Genomic DNA, 18,945 nt, shown 5'->3' with positions numbered 1-18,945 from the left:
ATTTTAATCATGATCCAAACAAAGATGCTGCATACATGCAACATGAGCAGTTTTTAATCTAAATGACATTGTATATTTTCGAAATTTGAAGCAAACACAGAAGTGCAACTTTACAGATCGTCTTTATGCACCAAGAGCTTGTAACACTCCAAAGAGAAAGGAAAGATTGAAATAGCATCATATGACCCCTTTAAGGATTAATTTTTTTAGACATTTTTGACTGGCTTTAAAAAAAAAAGAAAGAATCAGTTCGTGAGACATTTTTTATGAATCGGACACCATAGTTCGTGCTGTATTTATAGTTGCATGCAGGAAGCATATTCTAACATGATTGTATTTGATTAAACTTTGTGTGCTTCTACATGTAGGCTTCCTGACTGTTGTCAGTGGCGACTAGATTATAAGTTAATAACAAAAAAGCAGTTATTTTGCTATCCGTTGAGTTACAGTCCGGAGCCTCATTTGCAACCATTTTATTTTTTCAAACTAATTTTTCCTTACAGAGCTTAAATCTAAGGCACTTTAGGAAGGAATGGGGGAAAAGTATTTTTTACTGTGTTACTTGGGGTTTAGGTAGTGTTGTCCTGCGTCACTCTACAGCACCATTTCGTTTGCTACTGCAGTCAGAGATGGGGAGAGAGAGAGAACTGCATTCCTTTTTCTCCTGGTGAAGGGGAGAGAGAGGTCATAAAGGGGTCTGGTTCTCTAAAACTCCTATATGGCAGGGATAAAGCTGGGTAAATGGATTTGGGTTAACCCTTTGTGCATGGAGGCAAACAGTGTAGCGGATAGACTGTGGTGAAGGGAGCGAAGGAAACAAACAGGGAGGTGACTGCAGGGGGGAAAGAGAGTCTCGTGAGTGGAATGTTAAGTGTCCGTCTAGAGGCAGCAGCTGTGCAGCTTCGCCGTCGAGCGCCACCAGAGCTCACAGCTGATTTTGAGTGAATTTTCAGCATCCACGTGCATCCTCCAGCCTCTGCTCAGAGGTCGCCGAACTGTCCTTCAGCAGATGGTGCAGTGATGTTTGAAAAGTGATGATCCCCTGTTCCCTTGTGAGGTCTGCGTGACGTATCTTTAATCAAACCCGCAGGGCTTGGAATGTGACGCAACTGCATGACGCAGGGATATAAAAATGTTTACATGCACTTCAATTTCAGTCAAGCTAAGGCAATAATTTGTCCTTTTAAAATGTAAGTGCTTTAGGCTGACTTGTTTTATGTTTATTTTAGTTTTTTGGAAGAAATGTTTTTTTATTCAGCAAGGATTCATTAAATAATTTAACAATGTAATAAATTGTTTTAAAATATATTGTCATATTATCGTTGCTGTTTTTTTTTTTTGATCGAATAAATGTCATAACGACCAAAGTTTTATAGTAGTGTAACTGTATATAAACTTAGTGAGTTGCTACATGCTGAGTTGTTTCTTATACTGTCAGTCATATTTAAGATTTTGTATTTGAACATACTTCTAACTTTTAAGTATTAAACATCAACACTGTTTGTGCTAGAGGCATAAGTTATACCTTAAATCCTCCAGCAATCTGAGAACAATAACAGCTGATCTAAATCCTAGCATAGCAGCACTAAAGCCCCATCTCTTGGTCCCGTTACCCTGTCAACATCTGCGTCATCTTGCTAAATAGGTGAAGAGGTAGCAATAGATTGCTTGTACATTTATATCTTTGCAGATATATATATATATATATATAACAATTTTTTTGCCTACCTCTGCTCTTAAGAAGGTGAGTCATAAACTCTGGTCCATGTAGCTGCTTTTGTTTCACTTTACTCTCATGGAAGAATGACCTTGCAGGCCTTTGCTGGAGATGGCAGCCTCTCATAATCTCCACGTCATTATCGGCGTCTTTTGTACATTTGCCGGCTGATAGCATGTAAAATGAGGCCATCGTGCTGCCTCAAATTCCAAACATCTGATCTGTTGGGCCTGGGAGGCGTATCCTGTCATCTGCAGACCAGCGGCGATAATTGACCGTTTAGTTGTGCGTATCTCCTCTTTCAAAATGCAGTGAAAGCTCTTTGTTTCAGAGCTTTGCTGCTAATGCTGAACTGAAAAGTCGTCATCCATTATGCCTTTTTTAGCAGTTCTGTTTTGAGAACATGTTGTCTTCATAGGGAGTTCCAGAAATTGGTAGTTTCAGGAAATTGAATCAAATTATGAATAGGAATGCTAATGGATTCCTGTTAGCTTTCTTCAGGCATTACACTGCAAAACACTTTAATTAGATATTTTTGACTTGACTTCCAATGAAAATATTTCTAGAAATTGTTAAAATAAGATTACGTAATAATTATTTTTGATGTTTGGGTTACTTTTTGGACTACTTTAATTGGCCATTGGGCTAGTTTTGGGCTACTTTTGATTGGGCAATGGGCTGGTTTTGTTACCCAGATCTGGCTGCCCTGTCTTGAATGTACTAATATTTTGTTTACAGCACTGGCAGATTTTCTTCTTGTTTTTAACTTGATAACTTAAACAAGTGGACCAGCAGTGCAATAAGACAAAATACATGTGAAAGCTGCAATCTGTGAAACAGGCATTATCTTTTGCTTTTCAAGAAAATGTATCTTATTTTGAGAGTTTAAGGAGTTTAACCTGGGAAAATTAGGATTTCTTTTGCAGTGTAAACGCCTCCTTGGGTAACTGTTGACAGATTAGAGCCATGGCGCTTAAACAGGTCACACAGGTTTGTATGTGGATCTTATTCCCTCAGTCATGCTGATGACTTTTCAGCATGAAATAAAAATTTACCCCATCTATTATCTTTTTGATCTAATTGTGAGCAATTCATCCATACATGTTTAATTATTATACAACTTTTTGCGCTTGTTACTTAATCAATATGGAAGAAAATATCTGTCACTACTTCTGTTATATTGCAAATTTGGTCTTCTGTCTTAAAACAGACAATTAAACAAACTCGAAACATTAAGCAAAAAGAGCTTTGTATTATCGCCAAAATGTATAAAATCTAATATTTTACTATAACTGCACATTAACATTTGATTTTCGCAACCACTGAATCGGTCACATTTAGGTGTTGCCTCTTGACTTTTTCTCTTTCTCAGTCACTCTTCTCTTAATCGAGGCCTCACCTTGAGGGACATCAGTGTAGTGAGACATTAGCCAAGGAGACTAATCGCAGGAGGATGCTGGGGGATGGGGACAAGTGTAGACCAAGTCCCTGTTTGACCCAAAGGAATACAGTACAGCATAGTGCTGGGCGGTATGACCAAAAATTTATATCACGGTATTTTTCAAAATTATACCGTTTTTTTTTTAGACTGTATTTTTCTTTTTACGTTCTATTAGTTCTACAGCTTCAGTTTCGGAACTTTCACGCTTAGTAACACATACAGCTGTTCCCTCACCACAGTGAAACAGTGAAAAGGGACTTCTTTCAAACAGTGTCGCGTTCCTAACGTTGTTTAAGCGACATAAACCGGTATTGCGGTATTTTAAAAATTCATATAACAAAAATAAACACCGGTATTCAGTATGAACCGGTATACCGCCCAGCACTAGTACAGCACAATGCTGATGCAAGCCACTTGAGGAATTGACCTTAAAAAGGGGTAATGGAAAGCATTAGAAACATTATCCAACTGCTTTTGCCACATGCTAACCACTGCAGTGCGAATGCCGGTCACGTCGGGGAGAAAGTGACAAGCAGCCAATGTAGACTAGCTTTTGTGGTTTTATATTCATTGCATTACTTCCTGTCCACAAATTAATATCATCTTCCTCTCAGCTACACTTTTTTTTTTTGCAATCCTCCAGCTTCTAAATTTACCGTACCGCTCTGCTAATGAACAAAGATTGTTTCCTTTCCTATGGTTACGGCTCTGACTCGTGGGAATCGTCCTTAGAAATACTAAATCGAGGTTGCTCTGCAATCGCTCAGGTAGGGCGTTTCATTGTGCGTACAACTGTGCGACATGACCTTACTGCAGCCTGGAGCCTAAACGACCACCCCGTCCCGGTGGAGAGCGAGCAAGAGCGTGAATGAAGGACAGAGACAGGATGTGCAGTTAAGAGTTGACCAGATTTGATGAGATAAATAATCAGTGAGCCAGATGGCTGCTCTCTTTTTCTTTTTCTCTCTCTCTCCTCGTGTTTAAAGGGGAGGTGTTCTGCTCTTTGTCCTCTCTTGCTGTCCACCCGTTCGGTCCCATCGGCAACAGTGGGAACAGGCTTTTGGAGGACAAGTTGTCTGTATGACAGGGAGCATATCCGGCCCTGTGTGTTTACGTGATCGGGTCGTCACTGCACTTGCGGCCTCTCACTGTCGGTTCCCTTGAGAAGAGCCCCCAAGGGAGCTCCAGCAAATTAAGACTGCTGGGAGGGAGCGTTCTTTACGCAAACCAGCCAAAGGCAATCAGCGACAATGCAAGGAAATGTTAATGCTCCTTTTGAAGAAGGGATTAGGCCTCCCTAAAGTTTGCTTACTAACATGTTAGCGGTCAAGGTGTCCCTTTCGTTTTCCCAAGAAAATACGAGCTACTGTCAACCAGTGATGCATGCTTGCTTAATGCAGTAGTTCACTTCCAGAATGAAAATTTCCTGATTATTTACTCACCCCCTTGTCATCAAAGATGTTCATGTCTTTCTTGCTTCAGTCGAAAAGAAATGAAGGTTTTTGAGGAAAACATTCCAGGATTTTTTAATTATTAGGAAATTTAAATTCTGGAAGTGAACTACTCCCTTAAATTTCTTTCATTTTTAGTTGCATTTGCTAAGAGCACTATTGCTTGTTTTGTTTTGTTTTGATTGGTGTGTGTTGTGGTTTTTATTTTTTTATTATTAATAAACCTGGGATAGAAGATTTTGTTGGCTCCTTTGACTTTACCACCTAGCAACCACCCATAACACCCTAGCAACCACATAGAAATTGCTAAAAACATAGTTATAGCTACCATCTAGGCGACTTTTAAGTCATCTGTAATTTATTTGACTATTTCACAGTAGTCTCTTTCTGTTTGAATGGCTTGCTCATCCAAAGGTGAATATCTTGTGGAGTTAAGACCACATGGTTTACCAGTGAATAACTTTCACTTGGAATTGCTGCAACTGGTATCACAACCAAATGAGGTCCTATGCTCTTTCTCAGGAAGAGGAAGTAGCTGAAGCATTCCTTTAAGTAATTGAGGAGTAGTTTGTTTCCAACCACCCATTAGCAGCAAATACGACACAACCACTTGCTCTCAGTTAGCTTTTTAACTTCCTTGTTTTGATTGAGTGAAAGTGACCTTGATTTTCATGTGTTGGGTTGGTACTTGTCTCTCTGAACACCATTAGATTAAATCATCAAGGGATCGATTATAAAACTCTAAGGTTTATGGCATAGCAGGCATTTGAAGATGTTTTTGAGCATTCTTTCTTTTAATTAAAAGGCCCGAGGCTTGTGCAGTTTTTAACTTTGTAACTCTTTGCCATTAACCGGTGTTATTAAAATATTAAACGGTCCAAAAATGATTTTTCTACGATCTATTCTTACAAGACTTTCTCTCCTTGTCTACCTAAAAGTAGGTTACCCTGTTACATGACCTTTTTCTAACTTGGGCTATATATCGGAATTATGTTCCACATTCTTTAGTTTAGTTTAGGGACATTTTGAATGTGTATTTTTAAAAATTGGATCATAGTTTTTATTTTTAATACCTAGAGCCCTCTTAGAGCAGCACTGAGTGCACTTCACCGTCTTAAGTGTGTGGTGTATAAATCTAATTAAGCACGTTCAGTGGCAATACATGTAATATATTGCACAAAATGTGCGATGTCAACTATATATAGTTTGTAAGTATCTCTACATTCTATGCACTAATAGTCTAATCTCAAACAAAATCTGTTTACATTGAGTGTTAGCTTGACCATGCACCATAGTTCATATCAGAATAGCTTTTCCATTTTTTGGACCTGTGTCGGTTGTTGTTCTGATACCACCAGTCATGTCTTCCACTCCATTAAAAGGGGCATAGAGGCCTATCAGTGCGCTTGCATGTTGGTGAAAACTTAGTCCAGAAAAGGCAAAGCATCCAGGACCTTATCCGCAGGTTATTTGAAGTTCTTTCCACCTAGAACATCCTGTGAAAAGATTCTTCGTCATTTCCTTTGCCTTTCATAAACTCTATTTACACGTCAAGCAGCAGAATCAAACGGACGCCATCTCAAATGACTAATAAACGTGAAGCATTTTAGCGAGCTCAAGAATCCGCCGTCTTACTCGTTAAGACATTTGTTTGGAAAAGATTAAGGTATTTACATTTGCTCTTTTCCTAGTAGCAATTACTAAACCCCCCTGTTTGTGGAAAGAGTGAAGCGGAGTCTATTTTTGTCCATGTCCAAGTCGAACAAGAACGTTTCAAAGCTTTTGATGCTGTTCATTAACCTCTTCAGTGTAGGTCCTGTCCAGAAAAATGTTGTTGGAGGCTTTTCTCGAGTATAGGTGCCAAGTGCTGGTGATCTGCAGATTCACAACAGTGTCTGTAGATGCTGAGATGATTCTACTGTGTGACTTAAAAAGGCCTGGATGAGATGAAGCATTGCCATAATTCTTGTGATATTTTGTTTTGTAAAGCTTGCTTAAGAACTTAAGTGCGCCTTAAAAGGTTTCTGAAAAAAACTGTTGAAATTGAAACCCAACTATACCCCATGATAACATGGTTTGTACTGTTTTCTTTTTAGAGGAGTGGTGTATTTTTGGCCTTCATTTCATCCTTTGAAAGCACAATCCATTATCGTCAATTGCCAAGCCATTAGGTGTAAAGCCGATACTTGAGATTCAAGAGCTTCTTTCTTGGTGGTTCATGGTTTCAACTTGACATTTGAAAGTGTAGTGGCACCTTTACTGTCATCGGTGGTACAGCTGTTTTGCTTTGCTTGTACCTTTCTTCTGAAGTGTTCTGGCTCTTTTATTGCTTTTTGATATGTTCTTATAAATTTGGAACGCCATGACAGTGTTATTTTGGCTGGCCTTGTTCACTTCAAGCACTGGATTTATCTCAATCTAACAGCATGTTTTTGTTTCCTTTTAGTGGGTGACAAAGTTCCTGCTGACATTCGCTTGACTTCAATCAAGTCAACGACCCTGAGGGTGGACCAGTCCATTCTAACAGGTGAGAACAATGGTTTTATTAATCCAAGTTGACTTTTTGAAGGTGACGCAGGTGAAAATACTAATAGTTTTATCAGCAACAGTATATGATATCACACTCTAGGGATTCTGTTTTTAATAAATAACGAATCCCATGTAGCATGAAATAAATTCAAAATGTTTAAATACTACAAATTCTGAATTCAAAATGTTGAATCTACTTCACTTTTCTCTAGCAGTCTATATGTGACTTTGAAATTTGTATTCTTAGTTTGTACTCCTCTGAGAGGTTAATATAAGATGTTGCGCTCAAATATCTTTTCGTAATGCGAATATCTGCCTAGATTTCACTAAACTTAGTAAAAGGCAGACTTACTACTCATGTGCTTGCATTTCTCCTGGATTTGCATGAACATGAATGGAAGTAAGTGAAGTGCATATAGCATTTGTTGTTTTGTGTGTCCAGTGTGATGTGACTTTATGACTATTTTTCTACCCAGGATTTTTGCAGACTTTTTGAAGATTTTTGAAGACAACACAATCAAAGATGTTTAGTCTATTTTTTTTTATTTGTATAATTCCACAGTATCTTTTTATCTAATCACAAAACTTTGGTTAAATAAAGTTTCTATTGTTGCAGTAAATTCAGCAGCGCAGACATTCCATTGAACAGCAGTGCAGGAAACATTGCCACAGTAAGCCACCTTATAAAGTCAGTTCAGTAGTTGATATGAGGTGGAAAAATAAGTTTCGTCTTTTTTTCTGAGAAGGTTCAGTGCTTCTTACTGTAAAGGGAGGTCAGCTGTGCTCAGTTTCTGCAGTCCAGTAAGGGGGAAAGACAGAAAGGAAGTACTCTTGTAGGAGTCAGGTCTTGCTTCACTGCCTTAATTGGTAATGGTCTGTTCGACTTCTCCACATCTTTTAGCTGCCCCATCCATGGCTGTTTTTTGTTGGGATTCTTTGCCATCCTGACCAGCACTGAACCGTTTAAGCAATTACACAAATGCCCATCAAGGACTTAAATTTGACCTCCTGCCTGATGAACTACTAACCTGATCCTCTTGTACTACTCTAAGCTTAGAGGGCAGTCAGGTGGTAGTAGTAGAATTTTGATTTCACCAACTTGTCATCTGTATCTTCACAGGAGAATCTGTGTCAGTAATCAAGCATACAGACCCTGTCCCTGACCCTCGTGCTGTGAACCAGGACAAGAAGAACATGCTCTTCTCTGTAAGTCACACCTCTGATGACTGCTGTGAGCTTATTATTTGTGGTGCCTGAGAATGCAGACCGTGTTATTATTTGTGCTCCTATTTAGAGTTAGATTTTCTTCCCCCCCAAAAAAATTAAAGTACGGTAATGTTTAAAGTTTGGGCTTGGTAAGATTTCTTTAATGTCCTTAAAATAAGTCTCTAATGCTCACCAAGGCAGTATTTATTTGATTAAAAATTGTTTTATTGTGATACATTATTACATTTAAAAATCACTTTTTTTTGTATTATAAAATGTCATTTATTCCTGTGATGGGAAAAGCTGAATTTTCAGTAGCCATTACTCCAGTCTTCAGTGTCACATGATCCTCCTTACAGAAATCATTCTGATGATTCTGATTTGCTGCTCAAGAAACATTTATTACTGTCAAGTAAGCAAAAGGGTTGTTTTTGTCCAGATGTAAGGAATTTGTATTTCGAGATTTTAAAATTATGGTTGAAACTAATGAGCTGATGTTTATTTTCATGTTACAGCTCATAATGGCCGATATTAAAGTGTATACTGTTGTCTAAAATAAAAATGAAAACTGTTAAAAACTAATGATACAGGCATCACAACATTATAATACAAATGTAAAAGTTACATTTAAATGATTATTATTATTAAATTATTAATGTTTTTAAGAAAAACTATAAATGATGGCAAGGGTAATCTAGATATAAATATAAAGCAAATAATCATACACAGTGAAATATCCAATGCTGGTAGATTCCAATTTAATAAAAAAAAAAAAATCTTGAATATTGTGTGATTTGTGCATCTTTATCTGCATGGTTTAGGACTAATTTTCTCACAGAAAACTTTTAAGTTCCTAGTAAACTTAAAGGAGATATTAGGTTGTTTATGTTCAGGATGATCATAATTTATAGCTTTAAAACACCCCTTTGACGTCATGTTTACAGGGTACCAACATTGCTGCAGGCAAAGCAGTGGGTGTAGTGGTTGCCACAGGCGTGAACACCGAAATCGGCAAAATCCGTGATGAGATGGCTTCCACAGAGCAGGAGCGCACGCCGCTGCAGCAGAAACTGGACGAGTTCGGCCAGCAGCTCTCCAAGGTCATCTCGCTCATCTGCATCGCTGTGTGGATCATCAACATCGGACACTTCAACGATCCCGTTCACGGCGGCTCGTGGATCCGCGGGGCCGTGTACTACTTCAAGATCGCTGTCGCACTGGCTGTGGCCGCCATCCCCGAAGGCCTGCCCGCCGTCATCACCACCTGTCTGGCTCTGGGTACCCGTCGCATGGCCAAGAAGAACGCCATCGTACGCTCTCTGCCCTCGGTGGAGACCCTCGGCTGCACCTCCGTCATCTGCTCCGACAAGACCGGCACGCTGACCACCAATCAGATGTCCGTTTGCAGGGTAAGAGTGCTGGGGATGTTACACTCGATTGAAGTGAGCAGCTTCAGGGCTCATCAAAGAGGAAATAATAACTTACAAGCTATTACAAATTCTGTTTAGCCCATAATTTCAATCCTTGGCAACAGTGAGTCTGTTATTGTTTAGAAATTTGCGGGCTGGGGTTCAGCCAAGAACCGAGAGCAATATTACTGCAGACAATTGGCTGAAAATACTCATGAATAAAAAAAGACATGTTCATGATGGTATTAATTTAGCATTAGTATGTGTCTCAAATGAAAGCCGTGGGAAAACTATTCAGCTGCAGCTTTGATATTGGCATGATTAATAATTTTGTTTTATGTTTGTGTTCCTCATGACCTTGTGTTGGACCACCCCAGTTTGCCTCTGGATTTCCTTTATGTTGTTTTCCTGTTTGACAGGATTCATTTCAAAGGTTTATTTTATTATCTCCCCCTCATCCTGTACTTTTCTCCTCTCAACTTTTGTCGTCCCCCTCATCTGTTCTTCTCTCTCTGTTCTTTTCCACCTTTACTGTGAGAGCTGATTAGTATGCGGTAGTCAGTTACTTGCAGTAGTGTTGCATAACTGACCTTGTGTGTGAGATCTGTCTGTGATCCACAGCAGCTCCTTCGCTGTGTGCTGAACTGTACACTCATGTAAGCCGAATGTGTGGCGCTGCTGATTTCAATGTTTTCTGCCTTATAAAAATTGAAGTTAGTTCCAGGCTTGTTTTTATTCTTAATAGATGATTTCTGTGAATGCTCAGGATGTGGCTAAACCAAAATAATCTTTACCCTAAATGTTCCGTTTGCCTCGACTGTCTAAAATAATACTATATGGGAAGGGTGCATCTAAAATTAGCCACGTTTCAACAGAAGGAATGTAATCTTGTTAACCCTAACCCTAAGTATTAAACTTGTACTTGTATTAAATGTGTAAGTCATCCTGCACTGTTTCCGCTACAGACACACACGATACCACTAATCTTGCATCTTATTAAGGCGCCATTACGTTCGCCCGATATGGATTTTTGACATTAATGCTGAGAAGCAGGGTGGCTGATATATGATATACATTTAATTTCACACACAAGCTACAATTAAAATTATATTTTTTTTTTACGTCATACTGCCAGACCACTTTTAAAAAAAATGCATTTGAAAACTTGTTTTTATTCTTAATAGATGATTTCTGTGAATGCTCAGGATGTGGCTAAACCAAAATAATCTTTACCCTAAATGTTCCGTTTGCCTCGACTGTCTAAAATAATACTATATGGGAAGGGTGCATCTAAAATTAGCCACGTTTCAACAGAAGGAATGTAATCTTGTTAACCCTAACCCTAAGTATTAAACTTGTACTTGTATTAAATGTGTAAGTCATCCTGCACTGTTTCCGCTACAGACACACACGATACCACTAATCTTGCATCTTATTAAGGCGCCATTACGTTCACCCGATATGGATTTTTGACATTAATGCTGAGAAGCAGGGTGGCTGATATATGATATACATTTAATTTCACACACAAGCTACAATTAAAATTATATATTTTTTTTACGTCATATTGCCAGACCACTTTAAAAAAAAAATGCATTTGAAAATTTGCCATTTAGTTTACTTTAGATAGCAACTTCTTGATTCTGTAATCCTATTATTGTATTTTCACAGATAAATTAATTTAAAACATGAAATAAAAAGGAAGTAAGCACCTTAAGCAACTGTGCACAATGCATTCTGGTAAATGCTTTTGGCGCTTTCAGAATAAAAGTCCCAGTGCTGTCAAAATAATAGTCCTAGTTCATCCAAACAGAAACATATAGAACCAGATTGTTCTTTCGAGTCTGCTCCTTTCAGGGAATCATTCAAACCGGTTCTGGTTTCAAAATGATCCGAATGATCCATTACTGACTCCGTTCTCATCTGGTGAAATTATCTTTCCTCAAATTATTGTGAAGGTCATGTAAATGTCAAAGAAACGTTGTTTTTAAAGTGCACAGAAGCGTGATAAAAATCGCATGGAAGCACCATGGTATTGGAGTGTTTTGCCACCCAAGCACCTCTAGCTTTTTCTTGAGAAAGTGTTAACTAGTTTGGATTTAGCTTTCTATCACATTTTCCCCGTTTCTCACTATCTAATAGCTTAGATATGTTTCATATTTGAGTTTTTCTGCTAATCATGCCTTCATTCTGAGCAGTGCCCAGCGCCTTAGAGATTAATGCCTGTCTTGTTCTCTCTCCCCCACACACGTCTGTCTCCATCTTTCGACTGTTGTCCGCTGGGTTTTAGCACTACAGCAGGAACACTGTTCCACTTTACCATCCCACTCACTCTCTTCTCTTTTATTCTCTTCTCTTCTCTGTCTTGACAAATCCTTGGGATCTGATTGTCCTCAGTGCTTAAAAATATCCTTAATGCTCATTTGCTTATGTTTCAGGATTTTTGGAGGGGTTTTAAAGCCCCTCTGAACTCAGGTTCACTCGTAAGTGAGTGTCATATAAAGTGTTTACATCTGTTTAGCTGGTATATCCAGGTCAGGTGGAGTAGGGATGTTTTCAAACATCAGACATGTTCTGTAGCGGATTGTTCTGCCACCGGCTGGTAGAGATCTTGCTTGATTTTTTTTTTACATTTTTTTATGTTTTTTGTTGCAGATGTTCATTGTTGATCAGGCAAATGGAAACAGCTGCTCTCTCAAAGAGTTCACCATTACTGGCTCCACATACGCCCCTGATGGACAAGTGTGAGTTTTACTGCCCCACATGCACACTGGTAACTCAAAGTGCATTAGCCGCCTCTGTTGATCATCCTCTTTTCTTTTTTTTTCACACTCCAGGTTTCATGAGGGTAAACCAGTCTGGTGCTCCCAGTATGACGCTCTGGTTGAAATGGCCACCATCTGTGCTCTGTGCAATGACTCCTCTCTGGATTACAATGAGGTTTGTAAATAACATGTTCTGGTAAATGCAGCACCCTTGTTGTGCTGAAATACACAATGTAGTAACAGCTAGGATGTAAAACACCTGTTCACACACAGAAGGTAGGAACTAATGTCTAGAACTGTTTGTTCTAGCAGATGAATGTGATTTAATGAATGAAGTTGCTTTAAAATAAACTTTTAATACAATTGTCTTTTGTTTAACATTTTCCAGTATTTTTTAAGTATTTTCTAGTATTTAGTAGTTTTATAGAAACCTCTATAAGTCACTTGTTTAAAAAATACAGTATGTGATTTATTTTTAATATACGTATAATTAATATAAATAACAAATATTAATTTATCATATGTGATCTGTATTGACTGATATAGTATATTAATGACCTTTTCTGACAACTAATGGTCACTTTTAATTTAATAATGCTGTTAAAGAAATCTTGCAAATCTCAAAAGGTCTGTTTTTCATGCAGCAAATTATAATGTTGTGATCACTTGAAGCATTTAAAATGATTTTAGTTTTTAGAGTTGTATTTATTATATATTTTTTATAGAATCTTTGGTCACAGTTTATTATAAGGTCCAATTCTCGCTATTTTACAAACCATTAATTACGACTTTTGCCTCAAACTCCTGGTTTGCTGCTTATTAATAGTTAGTTAGGTAGATGTTAAGTTTAGGTATTGTGTTTGATTAGGGATGTAGAATATGGTCATGCAGAATATCTGCTTTATAAGCACTAATAAACAGCCAGTATGTTAGTAATAGGCATACTAATAAGCAACTAGTTAATAGTGAGAATTGTTCCCTATACTAAAGTGTTACCGAATCTTTTTGTGTAATAATTAAAAGATTCATATATGATTTTAATAGAATTAATGTTAATAGCAGTGTATCCCTAGTGGTGGCTGCAATATAACAAAGAGTGAAAAATTGAAGGGGGTCTGAATACTTTCCGTACCCACTGTATTTTAAAATGAATGTAAAATGTATGAATTTTCAGCAGCCATTACTCCAGTCTTCAGTCTTTCAGAAATCATTCTAATATGCTCATTTGTGACCCTGGATAATATATATATATATATTTTTTTTTATTTTTTTATTTTTTTTTTAACGTTATAAATGTCTTTACTGTCACTTGTGATCACTTGAATAATTAATGGTAGTGTTTAAACAGGGTTTTCAATGAGAAGGCCCTGGGAGTTACATACCAGAGTGGTTATAATACAAAATGTTTGTTATATTATGTTCTTCACTAAATTGTTTAATCAAGGTTTATGAATCTTCCTATATGTGCCAGAATGGCACAATTTAGTCTCCATCCTAAAAGTGATACTATATAAATGGCAGCACAGTGAAATTTATTCCTTGAGCAAACTCAGATCACTGCCCAGGTCTTTTTGACATTGTTCCAGTTGTTATCTAATCGCATAACTCACAATGTGTATTCTCTCTGGCAGTATTTTCTTAACGGCGGCTCTGGGCTTCCCCGAGGCTCTGATTCCAGTTCAGCTTCTGTGGGTGAATCTGGTGACCGATGGTCTGCCTGCGACTGCACTGGGCTTCAACCCACCCGACCTGGACATCATGAGCAAACCCCCTCGCAATGCCAGAGAACCCCTCATCTCTGGATGGCTCTTCTTCAGATACCTGGCCATTGGCTGTGAGTGCATCACATTTATTTATTTTTACTTTAGTTTGAACTTTTTTTTTTTTGGCTAACGAAAGTGAGATTTGACACATTGTTCTCCATGTCACCCTATAGGTTATGTGGGTGCTGCTACTGTAGGTGCTGCTGCGTGGTGGTTCATTGCTGCTGAAGATGGGCCCAGAGTCACCATCTATCAACTGGTTAGAAAATCCCCTTACATTTCAATACAAATTGTTTTCTCAAACAAATGCATTCTAATGTTTAAATTTGCCTCTGTCATTTTTTTTATCCCCACAGAGTCACTTCCTTCAGTGTGCACCAGACAACCCTGAGTTTGAGGGTCTGAAGTGTGACGTGTTCGAGTCTCCCTATCCCATGACCATGGCGCTGTCTGTACTAGTCACCATTGAGATGTGCAACGCCCTTAACAGGTCAGTATCGGAAGTGCGCTGCAATAAAGGAACAGCTTATCCCTGAAAATGCCCCAATTGACCCTTCGCAAAAACCTGCCCTCCTTAGTTACTGTTTCTATGTCCGACAAGCCATGCCTCTCTCACATTACACACCATGTTCTCACGCAGTAAAAAATACATCACGGAGCAAAGAGGAAACCGAAAACACACCGACAGACAAGACAGAGCAGGATACTTCTTGTGTGAAACAAGCTCTCAGCTTTAAAAAAAATTGTATTTTTTTAAAGAAATTCAAACAAAAATACCGTTTTGTGGCTCTTTAATGTGTCGTGACAGATCGCTGTATTGCCTCAGTTCTAGCGGCACACGTGAACTGATCGTCTTTTCATATTTACTTAAAGCACAAAATAAACATCATAATGTATTTTATTTCAACCGTGGAAAGACATCAATACACACAATTTAAGTTTAAGTCCACCAAAGTTAATTTACTCTCCTGTCTGGTTTGTTTGTCGGACAAGATGGCGGATTCGGCGTTATGACTGGTCAGATCGTCTGTCAATCAAGCTTTTTGCGAATGGTCAATTAAGTTCCTATTTACATCCTATTTTCATCCGATCACAAAGAACGAGACAATGCTGTATATACCTGGGAGTAACTTTTTTGTAACAATATGTGGTCAGATTTTAAAGGGAGTTTTTTTATTTTGTGACTGCATAAATTACTTGCATCTTTTTTCCATTAACAATTTTGATAAAGCATTTTATTAAATTCAGTTAAATTTAGTTGGTTATTTGTATAGTGCTTTTCACAATACATTGTCTTAAAACAGCTTTACAGAAAATGCTTTTTTAATGGCACAATTGGGAAGTATTCTGTTATCAGAAACATGAGTGTATCATATAATTTAATAAAGGATAAATTAGGGATAATATTAGACAGTTTTGTAAAAAAAAAAAAAAAAAAATTTTTATTTGATCAAAAGTGACAAAAAGACATTTTTGTTACAAATGCTGTTTTTTGATGAGGGACAATACATTTAAACCCCATTTACACTATCAGCTGAAATGGATTTTAATACCAGGTGTTAACAGCATAAGTGGTTGATTGTGTAAATATTCAGTCTCTTAAATTCACAATGTTATCTTGTTGATGTCCTGTCATAGTGTTTCTGAGAACCAATCTCTGCTTCGCATGCCCCCCTGGGAGAATGTGTGGCTGCTTGGAGCCATCTGCCTCTCCATGTCCCTCCACTTCCTTATCCTTTATGTGGAGCCCCTGCCGGTAAGATCAGTTTTGATCAATAAGATGATCAGTTTCAGTGTATTGGTTCTTTTACTCTCTTTTTTTGCAGTCTTTGTAGAATTGAATGAATTCCAATTTTTAACAGTTCTAAGTGAATTTATGTATTTGTATTGTTTTGTGATCAAACTGTTCTGAGTTTAGTAAATTGTCCATTTATTATTTACTCTGTATAATTGTTCAAATGACTCTGTTTTCTCTACAGATGATCTTCCAGATCACCCCACTGAACTTGACCCAGTGGCTTACGGTGTTGAAGATTTCCCTGCCTGTCATCTTGCTGGACGAAGTGCTCAAATTTGTGGCCAGAAACTACCTGGACAAGCCTAAAGACCTGGACAGTCCCAAGGGCAAGGCCTGCTTGCTCAGCACCTGCACGGTGGGCATTTCCTGGCCTTTCGTGGCTCTCGCACTCCCCCTGGTGCTCACCCCACTGAACTTGACCCAGTGGCTTACGGTGTTGAAGATTTCCCTGCCTGTCATCTTGCTGGACGAAGTGCTCAAATTTGTGGCCAGAAACTACCTGGACAAGCCCAAAGACCTGGACAGTCCCAAGGGCAAGGCCTGCTTGCTCAGCACCTGCACAGAGGGCATTTCCTGGCCTTTCGTGGCTCTCGCACTCCCCCTGGTGCTGTGGATCTACAGCACTGACACTAACTTGGCCAAAATGTTCTGGTCTTGACTGAAATGTGCACAGATGTGTGTAGATAGTGTGTACCTGTGTCTGTGTGTGTGGTTGTGCGTTTAAAGTGTGCCTCCGCAACAGAGAATGTGTATGAGAAGGACAGGATTAACTAAAAAATAACCGTGATATAGAAATATAACCTTTTTTTTAACATGTCCAGTGGGGATTGAGGAGACCATACAGACCTGAAGTCTTCAAGTATAGTGACCATTGGTTTCTTTTTGTTATTGCATTTTTAATCATTTGTTTAATGTCTTATTTCAAACCAGTATCAATTAATATGATATCCAATTTGGTTTGGCCCCAAATTATGTTTAAATGGCTGAATGGGGAAAAAAAAGTGCTTGTGTACAGACATTTAACACTATTTTATGCAATTGTTCATTTGTTGTTATTTGTTCAATTTGCTAACAGAGAGCAGAGTGGGTAGGGTAGAAAGAGAGAGAGAGAACAAGACCGAACTGTTTACTAATGTTTACCTTTGTGTCTTCGGCGTGAACATCGCTCAGAGCCAATGGACTAGCATGGTGTTTCAAAGCAGCATGGGAAAGAGAGTGCTGGACTGAATGTGTGAATGCTTCACAGTCAAATCCTCAGATGAAAGCTGCATGTTCTGTATTTTGCATGCATTTTGTGTGGTTTTTCACTTATGATTTGTACCTGTATGTCTTTCCCCATGTGTAATAACTTCCATTTTTATGGGTATACATTGTGTTTCCACTATTACCTGACACTTTTGATTAGTACAGCCAGTTTTTCTGCATTAGGCAGAGTACAGCTACCTCAGGACTGTCAGATTAGACTCTCTCTGGTTGCTTCCCCCCACTTAGCTTTACACCGCTTGTACACATTAATGCATGAGGTTTGCCTCTATTTGATGATAAACAGAATTTAGATTCTTTTGGCCCTAACTAATCTGTTTTAAGTTTTGTTTGTTTGTTTTCACTGTATTTTATAATTGATTGAACTTGCATTAACTTAATTTAGGGGTTTTGTTTTGGGGAGAGGTGGGTGGACAAAAGATGTAAATGTTACCGTTTAGTGGGTAAGGCCAGAGACAAAGGAGTAGAAAATGTAACCAGCAAAGGTTTAGGTGTTGCATTGAAAACATGATTTTTACAATGCAAAACCAAAATGTTTCATGCTACCTTTTTCTCTATTTTTAGGAAAATACACTCATGAACCATTTGAATTAAAATGCGTGTCTTCATTTTACTAGCTGGTCTGTTCCTGTGATGCAACACGGCAAGTTTTAGGAGCAAATATACTTGAATAAATGAAATTAATGTACAGAGATTTAGTTGCATAGCTGAGCACAAGATTGACAGCTGGGAGGGGCTTCCTTGAAAAGGGGTTCCTGTTTGGCCCTCACCAGCCAGTCTGGTAGTGGCCTGTATATTTGTACACATGCAGCACATATATCCGAATGGTACAAAGTACTTTTTCTTTTTATGAAATGGAGCTTTCTGGCGTTTAGTTGTCTATTGCATCACACTAGTTCTTGCTTGCTGAAATGGATGCATGTCCCTGACTATGCCCTTGGTGTGGAATTTCAGTATTTTTCTAACAATCATGCACATTCCCTTAGCCTTCAGTGGACTTGCATTTAAGCAAGTGTCACTGACATTGCTGCCACTGATTTCTCCGCTCCTTTTCACCATATTACAACAATGTCCCGAAGCTTCAAGTTTTCTGACAATGGACCAACCCTGCTAACATGTAAATCTGTTGGAATTCCCACTAGACTACTGTAGCTGTTTATAGCTGCATTTAACACATGGCCATATCAGCTTGAATACACTCCACTGTTATATTCCACTGCAATATATGCTGTTTTTAAGAAATATATAATATATTGTAAAGACTTTGGTCAAATTACTTGCGTGATTGTTTTCTTTACCCCATATAATTTCAATCTTGTCTCTGAATGATATGAATACACCATTAGTTTTTTATTAGAATGGTCCGTACACTGTGGTCTGACTTGCTCAGGAACTTAACTTGGATGTTGGCATAAATGACTCAAATGAAAACACTATTGCCATTAGAAATATGTTGCAGTCTCTTCTTTTTTTAGTAAATGTTGCCTTTTGTATTAATCACTCATACAATTATTTTCCTCTTTGTCATACTTGCTTATATGCTAAATATTTATTTAATAGTGCACTTTAGCATTTCCATGTCATTCTAAAACATTCAAAAATT

General features: G+C 38.2%; 1 protein-coding gene across 1 annotated transcript in view; it reads left to right on the top strand.

The window, feature by feature from the left end:
* LOC107686902 (sarcoplasmic/endoplasmic reticulum calcium ATPase 2-like) overlaps positions 1–17,784 on the top strand; it is a 34,165-nt gene extending 16,381 nt beyond the window's left edge. Inside the window, exons 6-16 of the mRNA XM_016484048.1 lie at positions 7,056–7,136; positions 8,259–8,344; positions 9,289–9,753; positions 12,409–12,497; positions 12,591–12,693; positions 14,142–14,352; positions 14,455–14,540; positions 14,638–14,771; positions 15,920–16,037; positions 16,261–16,314; positions 16,522–17,784. Coding sequence (XP_016339534.1) covers positions 7,056–7,136; positions 8,259–8,344; positions 9,289–9,753; positions 12,409–12,497; positions 12,591–12,693; positions 14,142–14,352; positions 14,455–14,540; positions 14,638–14,771; positions 15,920–16,037; positions 16,261–16,314; positions 16,522–16,737 — 1,643 coding nt within the window. The 3' untranslated portion in view covers positions 16,738–17,784. The remainder of the gene's footprint in view (positions 1–7,055; positions 7,137–8,258; positions 8,345–9,288; positions 9,754–12,408; positions 12,498–12,590; positions 12,694–14,141; positions 14,353–14,454; positions 14,541–14,637; positions 14,772–15,919; positions 16,038–16,260; positions 16,315–16,521) is intronic.
* Positions 17,785–18,945: the final 1,161 nt, after the last annotated feature.

The sequence above is a fragment of the Sinocyclocheilus anshuiensis genome, unplaced genomic scaffold, assembly GCF_001515605.1.
Source record: "Sinocyclocheilus anshuiensis isolate Anshui unplaced genomic scaffold, SAMN03320099.WGS_v1.1 scaffold1339, whole genome shotgun sequence".
NCBI classification, from domain to species: Eukaryota; Metazoa; Chordata; class Actinopteri; order Cypriniformes; family Cyprinidae; genus Sinocyclocheilus; species Sinocyclocheilus anshuiensis.
Note: the sequence above shows the minus strand (reverse complement) of the source record. Positions and strands in the feature narration are given on the sequence as shown.